At 49.3% G+C, this 17,485-nt stretch overlaps 7 protein-coding genes across 7 annotated transcripts; 5 read left to right on the forward strand and 2 right to left on the reverse strand.

Moving 5' to 3' along the window:
* Positions 1–33: 33 nt before the first annotated feature.
* Positions 34–1,289, forward strand: APUU_11873S (uncharacterized protein; the record flags this gene model as incomplete). The annotated part of the gene is made up of 2 exons (XM_041698011.1): positions 34–374; positions 452–1,289. 2 exons carry the CDS (start codon positions 34–36, stop codon positions 1,287–1,289), a joined length of 1,179 nt encoding a protein of 392 aa, XP_041551239.1.
* Positions 1,290–3,774: 2,485 nt separating this feature from the next.
* APUU_11874S (NAD-dependent epimerase/dehydratase family protein) lies at positions 3,775–5,036 on the forward strand (the record flags this gene model as incomplete). The annotated part of the gene is made up of 3 exons (XM_041698012.1): positions 3,775–3,817; positions 3,894–4,055; positions 4,129–5,036. The coding sequence occupies 3 exons, from the start codon at positions 3,775–3,777 to the stop codon at positions 5,034–5,036; spliced, it is 1,113 nt and encodes a 370-aa protein (XP_041551240.1).
* Positions 5,037–6,146: 1,110 nt separating this feature from the next.
* On the reverse strand, positions 6,147–9,142 carry TOP1 (DNA topoisomerase 1; the record flags this gene model as incomplete). Its single annotated transcript, XM_041698013.1, has 6 exons — positions 6,147–6,281; positions 6,338–6,787; positions 6,854–7,093; positions 7,147–8,664; positions 8,741–8,958; positions 9,088–9,142. The coding sequence occupies 6 exons, from the start codon at positions 9,140–9,142 to the stop codon at positions 6,147–6,149; spliced, it is 2,616 nt and encodes an 871-aa protein (XP_041551241.1).
* A 715-nt stretch (positions 9,143–9,857) lies between these two features.
* On the forward strand, positions 9,858–11,036 carry ATP3 (F1F0 ATP synthase subunit gamma; the record flags this gene model as incomplete). The annotated part of the gene is made up of 5 exons (XM_041698014.1): positions 9,858–9,913; positions 10,036–10,610; positions 10,664–10,776; positions 10,836–10,891; positions 10,946–11,036. 5 exons carry the CDS (start codon positions 9,858–9,860, stop codon positions 11,034–11,036), a joined length of 891 nt encoding a protein of 296 aa, XP_041551242.1.
* Positions 11,037–11,538: 502 nt separating this feature from the next.
* Positions 11,539–13,327, forward strand: APUU_11877S (DnaJ domain protein; the record flags this gene model as incomplete). Its single annotated transcript, XM_041698015.1, has 2 exons — positions 11,539–11,694; positions 11,777–13,327. The coding sequence occupies 2 exons, from the start codon at positions 11,539–11,541 to the stop codon at positions 13,325–13,327; spliced, it is 1,707 nt and encodes a 568-aa protein (XP_041551243.1).
* Positions 13,328–14,028: 701 nt separating this feature from the next.
* On the reverse strand, positions 14,029–15,573 carry APUU_11878A (F-box protein; the record flags this gene model as incomplete). Its single annotated transcript, XM_041698016.1, has 1 exon — positions 14,029–15,573. One exon carries the CDS (start codon positions 15,571–15,573, stop codon positions 14,029–14,031), a length of 1,545 nt encoding a protein of 514 aa, XP_041551244.1.
* Positions 15,574–15,936: 363 nt separating this feature from the next.
* On the forward strand, positions 15,937–17,413 carry APUU_11879S (putative disulfide isomerase; the record flags this gene model as incomplete). Its single annotated transcript, XM_041698017.1, has 3 exons — positions 15,937–16,089; positions 16,148–16,155; positions 16,219–17,413. 3 exons carry the CDS (start codon positions 15,937–15,939, stop codon positions 17,411–17,413), a joined length of 1,356 nt encoding a protein of 451 aa, XP_041551245.1.
* Between the last annotated feature and the right edge of the window lie 72 nt (positions 17,414–17,485).

Here is a 17,485-nt window from a genome sequence, read left to right on the forward strand (position 1 = left end):
TGAAGTTTTCTTGACACGTCCCCTTTCATCACCATGGCTAGAATGAACAATTTTGGAATTCCAGCCCCCAAGAGGGTCCCAGCTATAAACAGTGAAGAGCTGGCCATGTGTAAGAGAGACCGGGACTTCACGAACATTCTAGACCTGAAGTTCGAACACCATAACAAATTTATCAGAAACCTGAGGCAGCACGTCGAGCTCTCCCACACCTGGAAAGAGATTCGAGGATCCGCGTCTGCTAGAGAATTCTGCATTGATCGGTTTTTGGACATCTACGGGGCGGAGTACTGGAGTGTCCAGAACCGTAGCAAGTACATAATGTCTGATTCCGTTGCTCGAGGGGACGAAGTTCGCTATCCCGCGGATATAAACGAGTGAGTCTTGCTTCTTCATTCTTCCTTGTCCTGGCTTACTTGCGTGTTGGCCGAATTATGCTGACCGCACGCTCCAGTATCAAGAAAACCCTCGTCATCCTCCTCGAGAAGAAAGCCGACAGTATTTTAAAAGACACTCAGGTGGAAGAACCTGCGTCCTCGGCAACCCTTCGTTTCTCACGTACACCTGCGCCAGAGATCACCAGAGAATCACAGCTAAATTTCCGGTTCCGCGTCCCGTCCCAGCAACAGCGCAAAGAAGAAGAAGAAGAAGAAGGAAAAGATGAAGAGGACACAGAAGATGAGGCACCGCGATCCTCTGGCTCCCGTCGGCTCAGGAGAGGCATCGCAACCCGGCCCGACGTTCGTATCACTCCCCCAAACGACACAAGCTCTCTGACCTCTCTTGACTCCGTCCCCACAGCGGCTACCAATACTCTTCCTGCAAATTCGAAAATGTCAACTCTTAACCTTGTAGATGAGAGTGTCGCAAAGTCACTTTATTCAAAATACCTTCGCGATACGTTCTTCCTGGTATCCACAGATCAGAACCAGGTACACGCTGCTCCAGCCTGGGTCAAGTTCCAGAGCTTCAAGTCCGCGTCTACCTTCCTCTTAGACATGGGCCGTGAACTCGGGCTCGAAAAACAGTGGTGGACGCCCGATGCCCAGATGGAAGTTGAAGGTGGTGCTAGGGCTCACCAAGCTGACTATGTCTCCGCGGCGCAGGGCGTCATCGCCATGGCGTCTGTCAAGTTTATGTGGTCAGAAGAAGAGGTTTTAGTACGCTGGGGAAATGATAATGATTGGGGAATCGTGATTCAGTTTATCCAGAAGGCCTGGGTAGCTAAAGAATTTGGCCTTGGAGCTTTTGATCTTTTTAAAGTTGGTGTTGTTATTCACCTTGAGCTCTAGGACGGGTTGGACCTTGCTGAGACGTTTTATTGATGAGGAGGATCTTGCGATGATATTATGGAGTTACGGATATTTCGTGAATAATTAAGCTTTCATTTCAAGTCCGACTTCCGTATAGAATAAAACTTATGATGATCCTTCTTCTTTGGGTTCTTCTGTCGTTATCTCTCTACGGCTGTACCGTTACGACCTAGTACAAGTTAGTGATCAAGGAAGAATAATCCGCAGCTAAAGTTTACAGTGTCTACCCCAAATTACCAATGGTAGTTCATGAATCATGAGGCTCGCACGAACCATGGAACAACGCACGCGAAGCTCAAATGCGGACCGAAATTTACTGGAACACTGACGTCAACAGATCTTGTTCGGCAGTTGGTTGCAGCATCAAATGCCTTTGCAATTCCACCTTGCGCACAGCCCGAAGTAGAGATGGAGCATTGTATTTGGAAACCATCACAAGGATTTGTCTGAGCTATGGAACGCTCGGATTTTTTTGCTCTCGGGTTGCATTGGGACCTGCGACTGTAGCAGTGGCTTGAAATTAAAAATCCCCACTGAGCCGCAGATCCTGGTTTATTCCCTGTCGATGATCAAGCGGAAAATCCTGCGTCGACGCAGGGTTAAGGGGAATTAATTTGGGAGTCTGTTGGGAGTGCTTGCAAAGGTGTCCAAGCTGACGATGGATAATCCATCTTACTCGCCGCCCGGTTGACTGGTGTTTGGTTTTGGAAGCAAGGCATGCACAGAACTTTTTGTAAGTAAACCGTACAGCGGACACCGTCTGCACGTCTTATTGTGATTGTCTCCCCGGACTTCGTCATCCCTGCAGGGAACTTGGGCGTTTTGGGGAGGCTACGTAGCAATCGCAAATTTCGATTTTATTGAGTCATTGACCCATGATCGACTCCCCATGTCGATTGTTGATGTGCGTTGGTTTGCCTGTCTGTTTCACTCTGCTGTCTTGCATTTATCCACCTGGGCCCTGCGTCTTTCTATTGATAGAATACCTTGCGTTTGTTCCGCCATTTAGCTCAACGAAGAGCATCGAATAGCCTTTGACAAGACGGGGGGGAATGTGAGAGGTAGGGCAAGAGGGAGAAGATCTCCGGCGCGGCAACGACACTATTCTCCATTGTTGCACTGGTCGTGTGGCAGAAACAGTTCGTCGAAGTATCACATTTAGGCGCAAAGTCAAAGCTGCGCACCATTGCACAATGGTCAGTGATGACTGGTCACTGCGCCCACTCAACGCATGGATCATGTTCTCCTCCAATATGCGCATACCCATGTCTTGTGTGGAGTTCGAGTTCCGTAGTCTGCCTGGCGTCGCCTCAGATAGATACTCCGTTTCCCAGATACGTTCCCTTGGAAATTGTATATTGTTTGGGATATACTGAAGGATGCGACCGGCACGCTGCCGCCCTTGACAGCGGAATTATCCAAAATCACCTCATGTTTCTCGTATCCTTTCCACCAGCGGATTCTGAGCAGTTTAAGATGCTCCAAGTCAAATTTCCTAGGGTGGAGCGTTGGTGCAGACGTCCCACAACGCGCCGCTTGGCAGGGGAACGACAGTCTGACCTGTCCTCATGACCAGAACCCACGATGCCGCCGAAATTTCTAGATCAGCGCTAACGGCGTTCGTTCGGCGATGGCTTGGAGGGGCGTCATCCCCGTATTGGAGTGAAGTTGCTTTTTCTGCCTGCGTCCCCAGCGATTGTCGCGCAAGCTTTGGCCGGATCGATGAGCGGCACTGACATTCAGTCACTCGTCCACATTATTGAACAATGCATAATATGGAGGCAAAGCTATGACAGCGAAGCAGTCCATGAGGGCCCGCGGTGTGGTCATAGTTAGCAAGACGACGGGGATCGGCAGGCCACCAAAGAGGCAGGACTGGAGAGCGTAGTAGACTAACTAGATGGACACTGACATGGGTAATAATATTAAAGAATCCACCCTGCGTTGAGTGTTCCCGGCGCAGGTTCTCAAGACGAAGTAGGCTGAGTTGATTGAGTTTCATCCGAACGCCCGGGGTTTCTGTCTGATTATTACTCTTGACTCTGAATCGTCGTCCGCCCCAAACGGGTTACCCCCAAACCTTCTCCTCTCCCTCGAATCTCTTGTCCTTGTTTCTTTCTCCATCCTCTCCCTTTCTTGCTTTCTTCATCCTCGATTTTCAAGTAAACGTCTCTCCAAAGGGTGTCCAGTCTCTTACACGCTCTCTTCACAACATACCGCCGCCGAGACTCGATATCCGTATCCTAGAGTTGTGCTGGTCCACCATATTGTCGACTCCGCGGCTCTCCCGAAGAACCGCCACAGACTGACATCTCTTCCCTCACCCCCCCCCGCATTCTTCTGGTTATATCTGGGTGTGCAGCGCTACGGTCTGCTCTGGGGTGCAACTTGTACATTACTCCATAAAATCCGACAAAAAGTAGACAGTTTTGGGATCGATACACCTTATCACCCCTCACTCACCATGGCCGACAAGAAGCCATCCGTCCTGATTATCGGAGGTTTGGGTATGTGCACTACCACACGCTGCTCAAATCTGGAGCAATCGGACGATTTGACTAACCTTGAACGTCATTATATCAGGATTTATCGGTCGCCACCTGGCCCTTTATATCCATGAAAATAACCTCGCTTCGGAGGTGCGACTTATTGATAAGGTCCTTCCACAGCTAGCTTGGCTAGCTCCGGAGTTCGAAGAAGCCTGCTCCAAAGACAAATTCGTGCAGGCTGATGCTACACGAGAACGTGAGTGTTCTTGCTCGTTTGCCTTTGTATTGGCTGAAGCTCAGGGTCGTTGGCTAATTTCCATCTCACTTAGAGCACCTGCCGCGCATTTTTGACCGCGCTAATGGCGAACAATTTGACTATGTGATCAACTGTGGCGGCGAAACGAGATATTCTCAACCCGACGACGTCTATCAAGCCCGGAGCTACAATCTGAGTATAGCTTTGGCTCGTGAGGTTTCTCGTCGGGGAATTCGCGCCTTCGTTGAATGTTCTACTGCCCACGTCTACAAGTCTGGATCCACCCCGCGAAAAGAAGACGATAAGCTCCAAGCATGGCACAACCTAGCTAAGTGGAAGCTGAAGGCGAACGAGGAGCTAATGAAGATCCCAAACCTCAATTACATTGTGCTGCGACTGCCAAACGTATTCGGTGAATACGAATCTGGGCACTTCGCCATGGGAATCTGCCTCGCAAGAGTATACTTGGATATGGAGAGAGATCTTGAATTTCTCTATTCCAAGGATTTGAAGACCAATACCCTTTACGTCAAAGACGCCGCCAGTGCTCTGTGGAGGGCCGCCGAATGGAGATACAATGCTCCTTCTGATGGATCCGTTCCGATTATGTACAATGTTGTCGATCACAACAATACAACCCAGGGCCAAGTGGCCGATGCCCTCACAGAGGTTTTTGGGCTGAAATGCTCATTCTTGGGCTCTCTGGCGTCGCAGTTTGCCAAGTTGAACATGGACGACGTGGTTGACGACATGAACGAAGTGGCTTTGCAAGGCTGGTCTGACTTGGTCGAAGAAAAGGGCATTCAGCGCCCGGGCCCTATTAGTCCATTCATCGAGAAGGACGTTCTTCGGGACCAGGATATGTCCATTGATGGCACTTTATTCGAAACGACCACTGGCTGGAAACCGACCAAGAACTTCGGCCCTGACTGTATTCGAGACATGGTTGAGAGCTACAAGCGAATGGGCTGGTGGCCATAGACGGCTTCCGTTACGCCAACTATTTCTTTCACCTTGTCAAACTGTCGAACATTAGAGAGCGCAGAGAACGATGGACACCGGTAATGACCCCGATAACGAAAACCGTGGTATTCACCGCGTATGACTACGGAATCTACATCACAAACTCGACCCACGGATCCTCTTGATCAAAAGCACCTACATATAGACCGCATTTTCTCGGCCATCTTCCTCGTTTCTTGAACGGCCAAATCACGCAACTCACCACCCTGTAATTTATAATATTCCTTTCTTTTTGCCGTCCTGAACCTTTTCTCAGCCGGAACACTGGTCTGTTCCATTACCGTCTCTTATTTTCTTTCCCTTTCTCCTTTGATTCTACCTGCTATCTCTTGAAGCCTTTTTTTCTATGTCCAGATGATCTACTTCTCTGTTAGCGTTTCATCCTGGCTTTGATGTATGGCGATCGCGCATAGCTAGAGTTTGGTCTATGTTGAACGGATTGCATTTCCTGGATGAACGACTCTTCTATTTCATTTTTACAGACCTCTCATTATATTACTATTCACGGATGTACTTTAATCCTAATGGGACTCGTCCATGTCATTTGTTTGAGTTGCACTTTGTTGCTGGTAGTAATTGATAGCCCTAGCATGGGGTCAATATATTTGGAATCAGGGCCTTATTGACAAAGACTTTGGGTCAAAGGTAGACATGATCTGAATTACCAGATCGTTTCTATGGATTAAGTGTTTGTTGCAACTTGTAAGTGGCGCTGGATTTGATTAGATGTCAGTCAGCCTCTCTAATTATAAAGCTAGCTAAGGCAAAATGCGTGTTTGTGTAGTGTATAGTATAAGTTTAGTCTGTAGTCCTGTGATTTTCATACTACTCCATGGGTTTAAAAAAACCAGAAGTGATGCCAATCTTTGTGAAATAATCCCCCCGGCCAAGAGTTGTTGAGGAGCGGCGGGAGAGAAGAAACGTGTATGGCGTACACAGAAGAACTGAAGCACATGTGAAGAAAATGCTCGAAAATGCATGGGGGTTTTGCAATCGGCCGTAAAGGTGGATAGCCGTAGTCGCGATAAAAGCAAAATTAATAACCAGAAGATCCAAATGCAGTTCAGTTTAGAACTCCCAGTTCTCATCGACGGACTTGATGGCCCACTCGAATTTTTCTCGCAGAGACTTCGAGAAGAATTTCTCCATTGGGACGTTGAATTTCTTGCTGAAAACGACCGTGAGCCGAGGGTCGATGTAGTTCTGCTGATAGTTAGAGATTTTCCACGACGAGACGAAAGGATGTGTGGGAAACTCACTATTTTCGAAGTGCCCAGTGCCACCTCCTTGTTGTCTTCCTTATCTTGAGCTTGGAGCTCCATGTTTTCGACACGGTTTTGGATTTTGGTGATGGCAGTCTCCATTTTCTCGACGGTTGGGCCCCGTCCTTCAGCCTCCACCTTGCCAGATTTGTTCTCTTTGTTGTACTTCTTTTCCAAGTCCTTGGCGACCTCCAATCGGCTTTCGAGTTCGCTCGCCTTCATCTCTTTCTCTCCTTCCGCAGCAAGTTTTTCGTTATCCTTCTCGAATTTCTTCTTGATTTTCTGGCGCTGCTCTTCGACCAAGAAAGCTTGGTGCTCTTTGATCCACTCCTTATCGATGTCTTCATCCAACTCGAAAAATGCGGCACCCTTCTTCTTCTTTAAGGATGGTTCCAAATCAAGCATCATCTGCTTGAGACGCCACATCTGATACCGTTGGCCCTTGATCTGTACATGGGTGATTGATTAGCCATTTCTGTATTTAAATTCCCAAGTCCAAACCACTGGGCTTACCCGCTCGCTCATCTTCTCCATTTGATTAGCATGAGATGCTGCAACTGTTCGCTTGTGATTACACAAGATAGCAACTTTCCGATTTGCATCATTGTACGCCTTGACCTTTTCTGCATTGGTACCAGTAGCGTGCATGTCTTTGAGCAGTTCTGCCATCGTGTGAGATGCATTGTAGGTACGGAACACTTTCGCAGTTAGGCCTTGCATGTATTGAGAAAGATGTTTGTTCAGTGCGGATGTCTATGACGGTTAGCCGTTTTTGCAATGTCGACCTCTTCGGGCGCACGACTTACAGTTAAGCGATCAAAGATCTCATCACCATCCTTCTTGGGTGCCTTCTTGAAAATTTTCAGGTTTTTGAAGACTTGCGTATCGACTTCTACCTCGTCATAGAACCGGATACTGTCCTTACCCAGGAAATCGAAGACCACTTTGTTCGGAGGTTTGAGTGTGACATTCTCGTATTTCAGAGAACAGCAGCCCACAGTTTCAGCCTCGTCTTCACCTTTCTCGTTACCCGCACGAAGAGCAAACTGGTCAATGAGATAGACAGCTGTAGCCTTCTGTCGCTCCACCATCAACTCATTCTTCAAGTTCTTCTGGTAGTCCTTGCGGATCCGGGCAATGTGTTTCTTAAGTTCACGGGCCTTTTCGAACTTCTTGTAATCACTCTGGCCCTTGACGTCGGAATTAGCGGCAAGCATGACATACTTGTAGTTGCCATTGATGTTTTCCTGCCACATAGCGAGCCACGTGCCTTCTTGGTCATGCTTCACTTCCTTCCACTTATGACCTTCGGGAGGGGGAGGAACCCGAGCCTCCTTACCGATGTTTACGGTGATCTGCTCTGGCTGAACTCGTGATTTGACATGACCCGTCTTTGGGTGCTCACCACGACCACGGAAAAGCGAAGGCGGTTCGACTCGGAAATTGCCGACTTTCTGTTTGCGACCATCCCACATGCAGAACATATATGGAGCCTCCTGTTCATCCCTTTCAGCCTTAAGACGCTTCTTCTCAGCGGGTGGTAGAGCCTTTTTCTCTTGGCGTTGCGTATCATAATACTGAAAGATCGGCTGGAAATCGCATTTCGAAAATTCCTTGATGTCGATCTTGTTGCCTTTTTGATCTTTTGCTCCGCCGGTTTTCTTCAAAATGGCCTTGAAATCGGTGAAGAAGTTCTTTTGGAATGTAGGGTTTTCCACATGTTGAGTCGAGTTTAGCATACCGCCGAAGAAGCCCGCAACTTCTTCCGCATCGGGGTGAAGGTCAACGGGGACACCATTGTATTTCATCTTGACGCTCTTAGGAAGTGGCTCGTACGGTGGAGGAAAAACGACACCATTGTGCTCGAGAGTCCTCCACTTGATTGTTCCATCACCTTTGGTCGGGTCTTCCCACCACTTGTATTCTTCTTCTTCCTCCTCGGCTTCTTCGCTTTCCTCCTTCTTTACCGGAGTAGCCTTCCCATTCTTCTTAGCTGGGGTGGATTTTCCTGATTTCGGTTCTGCCTTCACCTGCTTCAGGGTTTGTTTGGTCGAGGCGGGCTCCTTCTTGACCCCGTTTGTCTGTTTCTTGGTGGTAGTGGCAGGCTTGGTTGTCTTTCGGTTTGGTGCTTCTTCCTTTTCTCCTTTAACCTGAATCTTCTTCTTTTCGGCAGCCAACTTCCTTTCGATTGGGACGTCTGAGTCGGATTCGTCACCGATGGCGGTCTCAGAAGCCTTCGGAAGTTTCTTTCCGTTGAGTGCGAGAGGGACATCTTCATCTGTCTCTGGATCTTCGTGCTTCACTGAAGTGCGACGACGCTTGCTCTGTCGGATAGTCAGCCGTTGAAACAAAAAGCAACGGCAGTAGTGCCGTAGAAGCTGGGGGCGCGGGTGGGCGTACCAGAGGCTCGTCCTCCTCACTACTTTCCGGCTCCGCATATGATTTTGCTTGACCAACGCTAGTCCGCGCTTTCCTTTTGCTCGCACTAGCGACGCCATCAGTGTCCTTCATATCAGCGTCCCCGTCTGGCTGCACTGGTCCAAATCGAACGGAGACTCCAGGGTCAACATGGCCGTTGGTTTCCTTTGCGCCGTTCGTTTTGACGTTCGATTGACCACCTAATGACGCATGAGACAACGGTCAGAATATGACTTGTAGTAGGCCATAGAATGGGGTAGATTTTCAGAGAGCGGAAGGATGGGACAAAAATTGCGCGTCTACGATGACGAGAGCAACCCGCGACTTACCAGAGGATCTACCGTTCATCTTGACGAGTGGGGTATCGTCTTCTGAGGAACTCATGTTTGCGAGAACTCGAGGGATTTGATTGCGTCGAGGGGTGAGTTTATAGAAAAGACAGGCTCGGTGCGCAGGGAGGTAAAGAGTCGGGATTGACCTGCCAAGCTTGTAGAGCCGAACTGGCGCTTGACGGAGAATGAAGTCAATGATGATCTGACCAATAAAAAGAGAGAGGGAAGAGAGAAGTAAGACAGCTGGGTGTGAATAAGTGAGGGGTGTTAGGGTAGAGGCATTGGGTGTGCGGGAATAGGAGGTACACAGAGTGTGAGTCCGCACGAGACACAAAGTGAGGCCGAGGAGAGAAGAGGAGGAAAGGAAAGGAATGGAAGGCGAGGCTTCTTGTGTTGGGGCCTGAGGCGATCCGGGCTTCACGTCCACTAGTTATGTTTCTCCGGACCGGTTCAGCCACTCTTGTTGCAGCGGACAATGTTTGCCTGATTATTCAGGTGGTGAGCATGCCTCCAACCGACTCGGAATTCGGGTCTAAGTCACGTGAATGCGCTGTTGGTGTTTTCGCTCGCCCGTAGCAGCTTCCCGCTTGGGACTAGTCTTCCGGGTGTCGGAAGAACAGAAACAGGAGTTGAATTCGTCCACTTCCCATCATCCACTGTTGACCACTTCCGCCGGCGATTGAACCCCGTGGTGATCCCCTTCGCGCCGTCTCCTCATCTCTATCACCGGTGACAACCTTCTATACGTTGTACGGTCTGATTTCACTATGCTTACCCGTGCTGTTCGTCCGGCCGTGAGGGCTGGTGCTGTTGCGGTTACCCGGTAAGTCCTCTTCCGGTTTCCAGCCCACCCACTGCATCAACGACGTCCTCCTTCGAAACAACAAGAAGGAACTTGAATTGGATACATGGGAGGTTTGGTGATGGCTACTGACTTTGTTGAAGCACTGCGCCCCCCAACGCCGCCAACTTCGCGACCCTCCGTGAAATCGAAGGCCGTCTGAAGTCCATCAAGAACATCAAGAAGATCACCAACACGATGAAGGTCATTGCCTCTACCCGTCTCACCCGCGCTCAGAAGGCCATGGACGAATCCCGTTCCTACGGGCAGACCTCTAACACCCTTTTCGAGCAAGCTGAGACCAAGGCCCTCGAGGATAAGAAGACCCTGCTCGTCGTCGCCAGCTCCGACAAGGGTCTTTGCGGTGGTATCCACTCCGGTCTCAGCAAGGCCACTCGCCGCGCCCTCCAGGAATTCCCCAACTCCGACCTTGTCATCCTCGGTGAGAAGGCCAAGGCTCAGCTGTCTCGTACCAACCCCGGCTCCATTGTCCTCAGCTTCGCCAACGTCTGCAAGGACATCCCCACCTTCGCCGATGCCCAGGCTGTTGCGGACCAGATCGCTTTGCTGCCCACCGACTATGCCAGCGTTAGAATCATCTACAACAAGTTCGTCAACGCGCAGAGTTACGAGCCTGAGACCGTCGAGGCCTACTCTGAGGAGGCCATCACCCAGTCCCGTTAGTTGTTTGCTTCCATTTCAGAAAGCCAATCAATACTGATTTTTTTTCAGCCAACTTCTCTGCTTATGAGGCTGACGAGGAAACCCTCTCCAACCTCCGCGAGTACGCTCTCGCGAACAACTTGTTCTGGGCTATGGCTGAAGGCCACGCCTGTGAGATCTCGGTGAGTTTCATTCCTTATTTAATAGCGTCAAGACTTGAACCACGCTAATTCAACAACAGGCCCGCCGTAACGCCATGGAGAACGCGTCCAAGAACGCTGGTGAGATGATCGACAGGTGAGTACCAGCGAATCATTTTAGCATATTAAACATATTCTAACTTCTTTGCAGGTTCCAGATTCTGTACAACCGACAGCGTCAAGCCGCCATTACCGGTGAACTGGTTGAAATTATTACCGGTGCCGCCGCCAGCGCTGAATAGACGCTGTTACGATGTCTTTTGGGAGGGAGTCACCATATGTAGACTAACTCATACGTACCTAGATTCTCGCCAACCTGTAAAATCTATCTCTATACATTTCGTTTGTACCATGTCCTCTTCTGTCCTTGTCTCCATGAATAGCGGTGAACTGCGTCTTTTAAAGTCATTCTCTTCAGCATTGACCTTTTTATATGCTAGGGATTTTGTGCCGTTTGTATTGCTGCATCTTCACTCACGTAGCAAACTTAGTGTGAAGCACTCAACAACTAGAGAGTTGAGTGCTTTTCATTCACCTCTTTTCTCGGCATCAGGATTTCCCCCCCTAAAGCCACTGTTTACCTTTTCCTTTTCATCACACCCTTCCTTCCCTTTCTTCCAAGTTTCCCGTCACTCATACCTCTGCGCTAATACGCAAAACCTCAAAGTTCACCCTCTGCTGGTTCAACTACCTCTCACAACAAACCTCACAACAGACATCCAAAGAACATAAGTCCATACAGCAATGGCCGATTCTTCCAGACGCCCGATGATAAATTGTTACGAGATATTGGAGATCCCACCAAATGCGTCACTCAAGGACATCAACAGTGCCTACAGAGGACTCGCTCTGAAGTTTCATCCTGACAAAGCAGGAGGGGATGCTATCAAGTTCCAGCAGGTAAAAATTGAGAGACCCCTCCTATCCTGTTCAATTGAATTCGTGGACAGGCAAGGAATAACGCGTTAAAAACCACAAACAGATTAGCGAAGCAGTCGACATCCTCCGCGATCCAACCTCCCGTCGTGAACACGACAAAGAATTTGGCCGAAGAACCAGATATCCCAGCGAGGAGGAGCTTCTATTCGCTGATCCTGAATACACAGGATGGACACCAAAGGACATGTACCGCCGCTATAACCCTACCCTTAGGAGTCGATACGCGTTCAGCTACCAACAAAGCGTTCATATGAACCCTTCATCGACCCAGTCAAAGGAAGAACTGGCTCGCTGGGAAAAGACCCGACAGGAAGAGGCTGGTCGTCGGGCTGCTCAATTCTTTGCTGAACAGGCACTAAAGGACGCCCAGGACCGTCAGAGCCGTCAGAAGTTTACAGCCAACCCAACAGCAGAAAGTTTGGGTACCGAATCGGTTAATACTGGAGAGCGCAATGATGAGACATCCAACGGCACTGAACCAGTCTGGTGGGGTGGAGCAGAGCCCAACGGAAATGATGATGGTGATGATGTGTTGGAAGCTGAAGGTGATAGTGGCGCTGGGAATGACTCTATGGATGAAGCTGAGGTTGATTCTGCGGCATATGCCAAAGTGGAAATTGGGCTTGGACCCGAATATGGAACCGAGATCGAGAATGGTAACAATACTACTTCTGGAGCGGAACCAAACCCGCATATTGATGCTCATGGCAACGCCAACTTGGAGGCTGATGTTTATGATCAGTCTAAAGTGGAACCAGTGGTTGTCGAAATAAATACTACCAACACAGAAGCCATTCTAGATAATACCGAGACCGGGAAATTCGCGGCCACTGCAGATGATACCATTCCCAACCCCGAGACAGACCCTTACGTCGGCCTCAAAATCGACCAAGAAAAGGATGCCGCGGCTGAAACCACCTTCGATAACAACTCTCCTGCTGATATCGCACAATTTCGACGAAGCTTGAAAGAGCACATGTCACTGCCTACAGGATGGACGAGCGGTGCTTTGTCCCCTGTGAGCAGCGAGGCTCAATTCAATGAAGATGCAAATTCTACCTTAAACGCACACAACGAGAGCACCGAATCTATCTACTACGACTTCAGTGATGCAGCTCGATCCCAATCAGACAATTTGGAGAGCGAAGCTTACCATGATTTTCCCACTAACAGCGACAACGAGACCTCAAACTCTTCCATCAGTGATGAATCTCTTGTTCATTTATCTGATATCCCGGAGTTCAACGCTGAGAGCGTTTATCCGTACTTAGCCCCTTTCGTCCCATTCTTTACTGCCAAACTCGCCAACAAGAATGGCCTTTACAATAGGCAGGACTTTCAGGCTGAACTTAGGGGCATGGTATTGGAAACTTACTGCGGATGGCTTGAGTCTCTCCGTGTCACTGTCCCAGGCGCAGCGGAGCGGGAAATTTCCCTTGACCAGCAAGACTGCCGCCATCTTGGATACTGGAAGAAGGAACTCGGACATGAAGAATGCGAGTTATGTAATATTTGGAGGCCGATATATATGCTCGTGTGTCCGGGTTGTGGCATCAAGAAGTGCGTGAGATGCAAATTCGAGGAAGGCAAGTGATCTGAATGGTATACCAGATTATTAGACCACGGGCCGTTTTTGCTTCACCTTCACTGATCGCTATCTTGTTGGAGTACATCATTTCCGCCTTGCTTTATGGTGTAATGGGCCCTTGTTTGCAAGCTTGTGCATCGTTGGGGGGAGAATTTGGGCTTAAGCTAAGAGAAACAGTGGAACTTAAATAACACAAAAAATTCACTTAGTATCTATATGTTATTATGAAATATTTAATAATGGCTCCTTGACACTTTGTCCTTTCCGTTTCGGCAGGCTGTTCCACATGTTTTGCTCTTCGCATCACTGGCATACACATCTAGACTTTGATCTAACACAAACATAACCCAAGCACGAGCCTCATAAGGATTTGCCTCCACATCCAGGAGGAAAGTAACCCGACTCGTTCAGTCTTTCCACGCTATCACCTAGTCCGGGCTCGCGCGAAATTTCCGCCGCCTGGCAAAAGAAGTTTGCGACATGCGGACCTTCTCGAGCGGGGGCTGCTTAACGTCCGAAACAAGGTTATATGCGCGATCGCGGATTTCTTTAAGCGTGTTGGATAAAATTGTTTACCCAGTCGAAATATCGATTAACACAGTGTTAGGCTTGATTGGTCAGAAACCACGAGTTTGAGGCGAACATAATCCGCAATGTCACCACTAGTATTTCAAAAGGGTGACGACCTTTTCAGCTACACGTAGGATTTATCTGTCGAACCGGTAAATAACCAGTTCACGATTCCCGTTCTCGCCAAGCAGGTACCGTTCGGTTCCACAGATTCTCCCCTTGCCTGTGAGCTCGAAGATATCGGCATTCTTCAAAGTGATAGCGGATGACGGGGTTCTGATGCTCAAGGAAGGTTTCAAGTCAAACGGCCATGTTGCTTGTGATAAATGAAGACAGTAGCCAACTTGGGCTTTCTCGTCCACGGATTCCGAAATTACGGTATACCATGGCTCATCACACACCGCGAGACTAAGTGGATTCGCTTGTAGACTGCTATTTCCCCGGTAAGGAGGCAGTATAAGATCGAGGTTTTGTCTCCAGCAGGGGCCGTGACCAGTGACTGGGATGCTTGTTACCTGGACTTGTGACGTCCATTCAGCAGGCCCAACAAATCGATCGACGGGGCCTGTGCATAGATTTTCAAATATCTCTATTGCTTGATTGTCCTCGGTGATGTTTAGCCATTGTATACCTGGGAGGCCTCGTTGTCTGACGGAGTAAAACCCTAGCTCTTGGAAGCCGAACCTTGAGACAATGTGCGGGCCCAGATCTCCTGCTTCTCCCCATAGCCGCCCCGTTGGGTCCAAAGAGGGTCTGTACGTGGATGGTTTAGAGATGTCCCATATTGATAAAGATTCTATAGGAGCATCCTCATCTGCGGTGTATAGACTGCGATTAGGTTGCCAGAAATATATGGCATAATGGGTTTGGCTATGAGTTGAGTAAAAGCGGTCCCTTTCGCTGAGAGGATGGCCAAGAAACATGATCTTCCACTCATTGCGAAAGGTTATGCTCCAGCTGTTGGATGTCTTGGCCACGTCGAATGAAGAAGCAAAGTGACGATGAACACCGTCGCTGTCGTTCAGCCAATGGAAGGCTTTCGGCTCAGCCCATTCCACAATGAGGACCCGGCGTTGGAGCCGAGTTCTCCGGATTACCTTGCCTGTAATGATGAACGGCACCATAAACTTCCTGTCGCTGTCAAGGTCCATGAGAACTAAACACGTATGGTCTGCACTTGGATATACCAACAGCCCATCGTCATACGACCAGAAGGACTCCGAAAAGGGTATATCCACCCGCTGCATAAGGTGACTGGCGTGAATATCCCATGGCTGCACCTGAAACCATTCTCTTTCACCAGAAACACCGAACTCTTCACATAACTTGTGCCTTTGGATTGATTTGGGCTTTCCGCGGCCGAGGTGTTCATACCTCGAGGCAATTCGGTCGAAAAATGAGCGCCAATAGTTGCTATCGTTCGTTTCTGCTAAGAGATCATAGTCATGCTTGGCGTAAAGCTCTCTGACCTCTGTCGCTAGTGGGAAAAGCTTCTTTAACAGCGGTATCAGATTGGCTGGGTTTCCAAACGCTTCATTCCACAACCGAGAGACGCGCCGACAGCGAACTATATCACTTCCCCCGAGAGAGCCTAAGATCATCCAAAAGAGCTCGCGTGGCAATAAGGGTAGATCCAAGGACTGTGAATCCCAGGTCTGTGGCATGTCGAAACTTTCTGCCATTGCGAGTGCAGGGATGGTGCAATTCGTAGATTATCTCATAATATCTAGAGCAAGACCATTAGCATTTCGGTGCTCACAATCATCCAAAGCTGTAAACATAAAAGACAAGCGGCAAAAGGGCGATTCATAGGTATGCCCACCATGTTGTGAAGTCGATGGTGATCGACTGCGGGGGCGGAATTGAGCACCGTGGAGCGCGCCACATGCCAAGAGCTTTAGGACACCTTGCTTTTACCTTCTTCAACCTTGCCAGCTACAGCTTAAATACAGCTCTTATCTTCGCTGATATGCTTCGTGCATGATCTTTGATCTCTTCATCAGACCATACAGCTACCCAGAAACTGATTGTACACTAACTCCATCATGGTGCAGTTAAGCTCTGCGCTTTGCGTCGCCGCATCGCTTTTGGCAGCTCTGCCAGTCAATGCAGATGGGCTTTATACTAAGAAATCTCCGGTTTTGCAGCTCAATCAGAAAAGTTACAAACAACTGATTGCTAACTCAAACTACTCCTCTGTATGTGTTACCCCTTCAGAAGCCTGATTCCTCAGAACAGAGCTAACCTCTATACCAGATAGTAGAGTAAGCTCCCAAATCCTACGTGCGTGTTTACAAGCGGTTCCTAAACGATCTAAACTTTTGCAGGTTCTACGCTCCATGGTGCGGTCACTGCCAGAGCTTGAAGCCTGCCTACGAGAAAGCGGCGAAGAACCTGGACGGACTGGCCAAGGTTGCGGCCGTCAACTGCGATGAAGATGAGAACAAACCGTTTTGTGGGCAGATGGGCGTACAGGGTTTCCCAACACTGAAGATCGTGACGCCTTCCAAGAAACCCGGCAAACCCAGTGTGGAGGATTACCAAGGCCCTCGGACCGCCAAAGGAATTGCCGACGCGGTAGTAGAGAAAATCCCGAATAATGTGAAGAGACTCACGGATAAGAACCTTGATGAGTGGCTCTCTCAGGACGAAGCGTCGCCGAAGGCTCTTCTCTTCACTGAAAAGGGCACAACGAGCGCTTTGATCCGCGCCCTCGCGATCGACTTTTTGGGTAGCGTTAAAGTGGCGCAGATCCGCAGCAAGGAATCGGCTGCTGTTGAGAAGTTTGGCGTCACCGAATTCCCAAGCTTGGTTTTACTTCCAGGAGATGGGAAAGAGCACACAGTCTACAATGGCGAACTCAAGAAGGGCCCGATGGTCGAGTTCCTTAGCCAAGTAGCGTCTCCCAACCCTGATCCCGCACCCGCTTCCGAAAAGGCGAAGAGCAAGTCATCCAAATCCAGCGAGTCTGAAAAGAAAGCGAAACCGAGCGAATCATCTGAGTCCGAAGAATCCGCTGCGGAGTCCAAGCCCTCCACCCCAGTTCAGGCACCCCCTCAAGCGCCCGCCATCCCTGCCTTTGAAACCCCCGAGGCTCTGGAAACCGCCTGTCTCGCACCCAAGTCCGGCACTTGCGTTCTTGTCCTAGTTCCAGAGCCTGCTGAATCAGATGCAGAGTCCGCTGGTCCTGCCAAGGAGGCACTTGAGACTCTCGCACAGGTTGCGCATAAGCGCACCATCCCCACGTATAATATCCCTGCGTCAAATGCCGCGGCGAAGACCCTCAAAACTAGCCTTGGCCTATCCGAGGATGCGCAGTCAGTTGAGGTTATTGCGGTAAACGCACGAAGGGGTTGGTGGAGACATTATGATCCCTCGGAGAGTGCAGACTATGGCCTACACCGGGTAGAGGCATGGATTGATGCTATTCGTATGGGTGAAGGGCCTAAGAACAAGCTCCCGGATGGTATTGTGGTTACCAAAGACAAGGCAGAGGAGAAAACTGACCATGATGAACTGTAAACGTGGCAAAGAGTCACCGTGAGAATTCATTCCAGAAAAACCATAAGTAAATGTATTAGCTAGCTGGAATTG

Source organism: Aspergillus puulaauensis, chromosome 1 (assembly GCF_016861865.1).
Source record: "Aspergillus puulaauensis MK2 DNA, chromosome 1, nearly complete sequence".
In the NCBI taxonomy this organism is placed as follows: Eukaryota; Fungi; Ascomycota; class Eurotiomycetes; order Eurotiales; family Aspergillaceae; genus Aspergillus; species Aspergillus puulaauensis.